The sequence below is a fragment of the Lolium perenne genome, chromosome 6 (genome assembly GCF_019359855.2).
Source record: "Lolium perenne isolate Kyuss_39 chromosome 6, Kyuss_2.0, whole genome shotgun sequence".
NCBI classification, from domain to species: Eukaryota; Viridiplantae; Streptophyta; class Magnoliopsida; order Poales; family Poaceae; genus Lolium; species Lolium perenne.
The window spans coordinates 187175521-187184009 of NC_067249.2; the positions used below are offsets into that span (position 1 = coordinate 187175521).

Consider the following 8489-nt stretch of genomic DNA (forward strand, 5'->3'; position numbering starts at 1 on the left):
AGTATACTATGCATGAGGCTTGCAACTTGTACGATATAATTTACATAACACATATGCTTTATTACTACCGTTGACAAAATTGTTTCTTGTTTTCAAAATCAAAGCTCTAGCACAAATATAGCAATCAATGTTTCCCTCTGCGAAGGGCCTTTCTTTTACTTTTATGTTGAGTCAGTTCACCTATCTCTCTCCACCTCAAGAAGCAAACACTTGTGTGAACTGTGCATTGATTCCTACATACTTGCATATTGCACTTGTTATATTACTTTACATTGACAATATCCATGAGATATACATGTTACAAGTTGAAAGCAACCGCTGAAACTTAATCTTCCTTTGTGTTGCTTCAATGCCTTTACTTTGAAATTATTGCTTTATGAGTTAACTCTTATGCAAGACTTATTGATGCTTGTCTTGAAAGTACTATTCATGAAAAGTCTTTGCTATATGATTCAGTTGTTTACTCATTACATTTACCATTGTCTTGGATCGCTGCATTCATTACATGTGCTTACAATAGTATGATCAAGATTATGATGGCATGTCACTCCAGAAATTATCTTTGTTATCGTTTACCTACTCGGGACGAGCAGGAACTAACCTTGGGGATGCTGATACGTCTCCAACGTATCGATAATTTCTTATGTTCCATGCCACTTTATTGATGATATCTACATGTTTTATGCATACTTTATGTCGTATTTATGCATTTTTCGGCACTAACCTATTAACGAGATGCCGAAGAGCACATTCTTTATTTTGCTGTTTTTGGTTTCAGAAATCCTAGTAAGGAAATATTCTCGGAATTGGACGAAATCAACGCCCAGGGGCCTATTTTTACACGAAGCTTCCAGAAGACCGAAGGAGTCACGAAGTGGGGCCACGAGGTGGCCAGACGCTAGGGCGGCGCGGCCCAAGCCCTGGCCGTGCCGGCCTAGTGTGTGGGGCCCTCGTGTGGCCCTCTGACCTATCTCCTCCGCCTACTTAAAGCCTTCGTCGCGAAACCCCCAGTACCGAGAGTCACGATACGGAAAACCTTCCAGAGACGCCGCCGCCGCCAATCCCATCTCGGGGGATTCAGGAGATCGCCTCCGGCACCCTGCCGGAGAGGGGAATCATCTCCCGGAGGACTCTTCACCGCCATGGTCGCCTCCGGAGTGATGAGTGAGTAGTTCACCCCTGGACTATGGGTCCATAGCAGTAGCTAGATGGTCGTCTTCTCCTAATTGTGCTTCATTGTCGGATCTTGTGAGCTGCCTAACATGATCAAGATCATCTATCTGTAATGCTATATGTTGTGTTTGTTGGGATCCGATGGATAGAGAATACTATGCTATGTTGATTATCAATCTATTACCTATGTGTTGTTTATGATCTTGCATGCTCTCCGTTATTAGTAGAGGCTCTGGCCAAGTTTTTACTCTTAACTCCAAGAGGGAGTATTTATGCTCGATAGTGGGTTCATGCCTCAATTAAATGCTGGGACGATGTGACAGAAAGTTCTAAGGTTGTGGATGTGCTGTTGCCACTAGGGATAAAACATCGATGCTATGTCCGAGGATGTAGTTGTTGATTACATTACACACCATACTTAATGCAATTGTCTGTTGTTTTCAACTTAATACTGGAAGGGGTTCGGATGATAACCTGAAGGTGGACTTTTTAGGCATAGATGCATGCTGGATAGCGATCTATGTACTTTGTCGTAATGCCTAATTAAATCTCACAATACTCATCATATCATGTATGTGCATGGTCATGCCCTCTTTATTTGTCAATTGCCCAACTGTAATTTGTTCACCCAACATGCTATTTATCTTATGGGAGAGACACCTCTAGTGAACTTTGGACCCCGGTCCATTCTTTTAATCGAATACAATCTACTGCAATACTTGTTCTACTGTTTTCTGCAAACAATCATCATCCACACTATACATCTAATCCTTTGTTACAGCAAGCCGGTGAGATTGAGAACCTCACTGTTACGTTGGGACAAAGTACTTTAGTTGTGTTGTGCAGGTTCCACGTTGGCGCCGGAATCCCTGGTGTTGCGCCGCACTACATCTCGCCGCCATCAACCTTCAACGTGCTTCTTGGCTCCTACTGGTTCGATAAACCTTGGTTTCTTACTGAGGGAAAACTTGCCGCTGTACGCATCACACCTTCCTATTGGGGTTCCCAACGGTCGCGTGTTGTACGCGTATCACACAACTGTCATTCTTAGTATAATATGCTTGTCCCAAAATATGATTGACTGTGGTATAACTTTGATGCTTTTATCTTTGACAATCTCTATTTCTAGTCTTTCTATGAACCTCAGAGGTGCCTGGGCATTTATGTTTTGCTGTTCAAATTCGGGCAAGCGAGATACCACTTTATCATATCCTTTTATGAACATTGCAATCCTACTTATAGACATGATTCATGTTGCTTATTATTAATTGTTGGTACCTCTCCATGATTGATATATCTGTTGGATGATCTTATTTGCATGTACCTTATTATGAACTGCCTAAGTGTTAGCCATATCATGAGAATATTTACATCATATGAGCAAATGTGTTCGTGAAAGTTCTTTTATCGCACTCAGTTGTTAACTGAATTGCTTGAGGACAAGCAATAAGCTAAGCTTGGGGGGAGTTGATACGTCCAAAATGTATCTACTTTCCCGAACACTTTTGCTATTGTTTTGCCTCTAATTTGTGTATTTTGGATACAACTAACACGGACTAACGCTGTTTTCAGCAGAATTGCTCTGGTGTCTTGTTTTTGTGCAGAAATTCAACTTTCGGGAAAATCCTCGGAATTTATATCAATGGGCCTATTTTACAAGAAGACTTAGGGAGCCAGAAGGGCAAGCCAGGTGGAGGCCCGAGGGCCCCACACACCAGGCCGGCGCGGCCCAGGGGGGCGCGCCGCCCTAGTGTGTGGCCCCCTCGGCTGGCCTCCGACGCCCCTCTCTGGACTACTTAAGGGGTTCGATCTAAAAATCGCGGAGGAGAAGTCGAAGTCGCCAGAAACCCTCCAGAACGCCGCCACATCGCGAAACTCCGCCTCGGGGGCCAGAAGTCTCTGTTCTGGCACTCAGCCGGGACGGGGAATTGGAGGAGATCATCGCCATCATCATCACCGACGCCTCTCCATCGACCAGCCATGTTTCCCCCATCCATGTGTGAGTAATTCCCCCGCTGTAGGCTGAAGGGGATGGTAGGGATTGGATGAGATTGGTCATGTAATAGCATAAGATTGTTAGGGCATAGTGTCTAGTGTCCGTAATTGGTACTTTGATGATATTGTTGCAACTTGTTATGCTTAATGCTTGTCACTAGGGCCCGAGTGCCATGATCTCAGATCTGAACATGTTATTGTTTCATCATGATATTCATTGTTTTATGATCTTACCTGCAAGTTGTATACACATGTCACTGTCCGGAACCAAAGGCCCCGAAGTGACAGAAATCGGGACAACCGGAGGGGATGGTAGTGATGTGAGGATCACATGTGTTCACGGAGTGTTAATGCTTTGCTCCGGTACTCTATTAAAAGGAGTACCTTAATATCCAGTAGATTCCCTAGAGGCCCGGCTGCCACCGGCTGGTAGGACAAAAGATGTTGTGCAAGTTTCTCATTGCGAGCACGTACGACTATATATGGAACACATGCCTATTGACTGCTTTGTACTTGGACACCGTTTTATTATTATCTACAAATTCCCTGCTTTGATTGTTACATGAGTTTCTCTCATCCATGCAACGTCCGTTATCTGTCCCCGTGCCTACAGTATTTTAATCCTGCTGTTTACTAAAATCACTACTGCTGTCTTTGTTACTCTGCTGCTGTTATTTCACTACTGCTACTGCTATAAAACTGTTACTACTGATAAACTCTTGCGATCAAGTCTGTTTCCAGGTGCAGCTGAATTGACAATTCCGCTGTTAAGGCTTTCAAGTATTCTTTGTCTCCCCTTGTATCGAATCAATAAATTGGGTTTTACTACCCGCGAAGACTGCTGCGATCCCCTATACTTATGGGTTATCAGTTACTGCCTGGGCGATTTGGCATGCAAGGGGCAATGCAATTCACGAGGGCATATTCCAGAGCCCTCTGAGCACTCATCATTTCATTGAGTGTTTTCTGGCCGATCTGGAGCAGTCAGGGAAATCGGTGAAAGCAGCTGTGGTGGGGCTGAGGGAGATGGCAGTGCCGAAACCTAAACCAGCGGCTTGGATTCCTTCTCCTGTTGGAGTGGTGAAGGTGAACGTGGATGCAGTAGTGGCGCGAAACAAAGATCATGGGGTTGCTGCAGCAGTGGCACGGATGGCGGAAGGTCAATATTTGGGGTCGTCAGCCGTTCTCATAGCAGGTATCTCGGGCCCGGAGGTGCTGGAGGAGATCGCGGTTCGAGAGGGCCAAAACCTGGCGCTAGACATTGCAACCTCCAAGATTAAGGTGGCTTCTGATTGTCTATCAGTGGTAAGGGCATGGAAGGAGAAGAATTTGGGGCGGTATAGTCACATATTACATGAAATATCATCTTCTTCGGTAGTTTTTTCTGAATTCTCGCTAGTTCATGAGAATAGAGTTTCAAATAATGAATCACATGTGTTAGCTCGGTCTGTGTTGGGCTCTCCTATAGGTAGATACATGTGGCTATGTGTGCCGCCCGAGGGCGTTTTGTATCCTAGTATTCCTGAATGAATAAAGGAATGGATGTTGCTCAAAAAAAAATCATGAGAGGAGATATGGATGAAACAGTGTTCCCGCTCGAGTGCAATGGTTGCGGGAGGGGGACGGAAATACTTCGTGTTTTCATCGGTAAGCTGTACAAAGGAAACGTACAAACAAAATCGAACTCCTAGAGAGAGCAGCACTTGTGAAAATATGGAAGCAACGGAGTTTGGATCACGGGGTTTTAGAGAGATGGATGAGTTGCTGCAGTATGTGCAACCAAGAGTGACTCGTTAGATTAATGTTGGGATGTATGGCACGAATACCCAAGAAGAGATCAAGAAAGCTCTTTTCAAATGGCTCTTTTAGGAGCTCCGGGGGTAGATAGTTTTACTGTGGGGTTCTTTCAGCGGCACTGGAATCTTTTGAAACATCAAACATGATATAGTGCATGTTGTTCTGCATTTTTGAAATGGTGGTATCTTACCGGTTGGTTTTAGTGACACTTCAATTAAACTTCTACCGAAGGTACGACACCCACAGAAAATTTCTCAATATACATATCTCTTTGGCTCACTTTTGTATAACATTGTAGTCAAGTGTACGTATTGCCAATAGACTGTGTGTCATTCTGGATGATATTATTAGAGAAGAGCAAAGTGCTTTCGTGCGTGGACGTCTCATCACAATCAACATTTTGATTGTGTGTAAGACTATACATGCAATGAGAAGAAGGAAGAAAGAGAAGAACCCACCATGTGCAACCAAGTTTGATATGATGAAAACTTATGATCGGGTAGAGTGGCATTTTCTGGAGGAAGTTATGTAGAAACTTGGCTTCAGTGAAAATACAGTGAGGCTAATCTTGAAATGTGTATCTTCACAGTTAGGGTTAATGGTGAACTCCTGCCAACTATACTCCTTCAGCGTGGTCTACGTCAAGGAGATATCATCTCTTCATATTTTTATTCTCTGTGACAAGGGTTTAAGTGATTTCCTAAACCATTTTGGTGGTAATTTTGGATAGAATAATAAGAGTGAGCATGCGCTTTCCATCAGCCTATCTATTGAAGCCAAGGTTTTAAATAGTGGACTATTTGGTATTTGATTTAGCGGCAACCTTTTTGGGAAGCTACAAAAGCTATTGCGGGCAATAGTGAAAGATAACCTATTTAGCGGTTTAACAAAAAATACTATAAAATCAATAAATAAGCGTGAAATTAGCAGTCCCATGGACCTAAAATATTCTCATAGGGCCAAATTTCTTACATTTGGCCCAAGCCTAGTCCCATTTTACACCACCATGCCCATTCAAATTTTAGCCACACAAATTCATTCTAAAAAAAACAGGAGCTACACACTTCTTCCTATACTCGACCGAGCACATCGAATCCTCCCTTTCTGACGACCCAGCCCAGGGCACCTATTCCCTGCTCCGACCTCTCAACCAACCTCTTCAATCCCACTCCCTATGATTTGGCTCGCAATCCCCTCCACCTTGCGCCCCCATTGGAGGAGCTCCTATGCTGGCAAGACTACAAGGAAAAGAGCTGGAGAGAGTAGAAGGGCTCTGCTGGCTCTTGGCGGAGCTCCGAAGTCTGCCAAGCAGTGAATAGTGAGATGCCCAAGGCACAACAATTAGCAGCACTATAGCTCCTCTCGCGGCTATGTTGTTTAGCGGGCAAGCGGTGCTTTAGCGGCTGTAGCGCCAATAGCTATCAAAACAAGCCGATCGTAGTGGTAGGCTCATCTGGAATCTACAGCGAAGCTATATATCCATATATTTATTTCCTTGACTGAAGCTTTCTCCGAATTTCATCAATTATTATTGGATATTCTTAATGAGGTTCCTGTCTCAACCAGTAATGATAAATGGCTTGCTTTTGGAAGTGATACAGAATTCGAAGTAGGTGCAGCTTACAAGTTAGGTATGGGGCAACATATTATTTGCCCGGCTAAAAATGGAATTGGAAACCTGCTATCAGTCCAAACACAAAGTATTATTTTCTTTGGTTTCTAATGCAAGCGCCTTTTATACAGTTTTCAAACCTTTGCCTAAAAGAAAATGATAAAAAATATGCAGTGGGAAAACCTACTACTCAACTTAAAAAAAAAAAAAAAAATCAATGTATGGTCGAGTTTGAGGAATCTTCTCAGTACTTTCCCACCTTCCATGAACTCTTAATACAGTAGAAGATTGTAGGACAAGTGGAAGGCCAGTCCAGCCAGGGCCTGAGTCCAGCTGCCCGGCTTATTTCGGATACCAAACATGTTCGTTTTATTCAGTTCGGGAAGAAAACTCAGCTGATAGAGCCATTTGATCTGTGCTGGTTTTTGCCTCCTCTTCTTCTACTCTCCGATCCATAATAAGTATGATGATTTTAGTTTAAGTTTAGTTAATTTTTAAATAGAACAGCGACACTTCTTATAGATTGAAGAGTACTGTAAAAGAAAAGATCAAAGCAAGAGATAAGGCTACCGAGGTCCATCGCACAGCCACACCTGCTAAGCCCCTCCGGGTCCCTCTTCTTCATCGCTGCGGCACCACGCGCATACTCCAAAACCTAAATGGCAACGCCCGCCGGTATCGGCACCTCCTCCTGGAGCCTCCCGTCTCCGCAAACACTCTCAAATCCCAACAAACCTCGCGCCTCTGGCTCCGGCTCACGGCCAAGACTTTTACATCCAAGACGCAGCAACAAACACGCGGTCACGGTATCATCCACCGGCCAAGCCGAGCAGCAATCCACCGCTGCCGTCGCGGCGCCCGAGGCCGGCACGTCCTTCAGCGTCGAGTTCCTGACGCGCGACGGCTGCCGGCTCGGAATCTCCAGGTACCCGGACTTCGCGTACAACGCCCAGGGCGGCCGCGGCGTTGGCGCCGGGCGCGGCGCGGCGGACGGCACGGTGCTCGTCGATTTCGACGTGGCGAGCCTGTACATCCCGGCCATGTCCGGCGCCACCACCAGGTTCCTCGGGCTGCCGCTGCCACCGTTCCTCAAGATCGAAATCTTGCCCGAGGCTCTGCGCGGGACCATCGACCGGACCACTGGTCAGGTAACGACAGCACTGCATCCTCTGCATCCCTGTAATGTTACCAATAAATAGCTTGGTAGTTTCCCGGTCACCAGAGTATGATCGACAAGTTCTTGCTTACAATCTGAACAGTCATAGAAAGCGATCATGTAATGACCAGCGTTATGTATATATATGTGTGTGCTCGTTTCAGGTTGACCTCAAGTTCAGGTCGAGGTTCTGCTTCTCGGTCGGGAGCATCTACCGGGCGCCGCCCTTGTTCGTCGACACAACGCTGACGTCGGAGGAGTCCAGCGGAGCCATAAGACGCGGGACCGGAGAAAGGCTGGACGGCCAAGGGAGGTGCAAGCTGGTCGGGGTGGCCGTCCTCGACCCCATTGGCGACGCGTTCATGGACACTTTCCTCAGCCTGCCCACCGAGTGCATTGCTTACTTGAGCGCCACCATCTCCATCGTCAGCGCGAGCTGATCGTGTGTGCCTGATTCAAGGTCTAAACATTTTGGGAACTCGGATGCGTGCTGAAACGGTCGAATCACATATGCTATTCCATATGCTTCCGAGTGCGGCGTTTTGTAGCTCGAGCTACATCTAGTTCGTTAGTTGAAGAAGAAGAAAAAAAAATCAAAAGCTACATCTAAAAGTTTTTAAAAATTTATGGATTTTTTTTGTACATGTAGATAATAATGTATTCAACCAACATGCAAAATCTCAACTCTACATACCTTATACTCCCTCCTCACATGAAAGTTATGTGAGATTTGTTTAACTTTAGATGTATCTATCG

At 45.2% G+C, this 8489-nt stretch overlaps 1 protein-coding gene across 1 annotated transcript; it reads left to right on the forward strand.

Moving 5' to 3' along the window:
• Window positions 1–7152: 7152 nt before the first annotated feature.
• On the forward strand, window positions 7153–8283 carry LOC127306681 (uncharacterized). Its single transcript, XM_051337368.2, has 2 exons — window positions 7153–7725; window positions 7898–8283. Exons 1-2 carry the CDS (start codon window positions 7237–7239, stop codon window positions 8171–8173), a joined length of 765 nt encoding a protein of 254 aa, XP_051193328.1. The 5' UTR covers window positions 7153–7236; the 3' UTR covers window positions 8174–8283.
• Window positions 8284–8489: the final 206 nt, after the last annotated feature.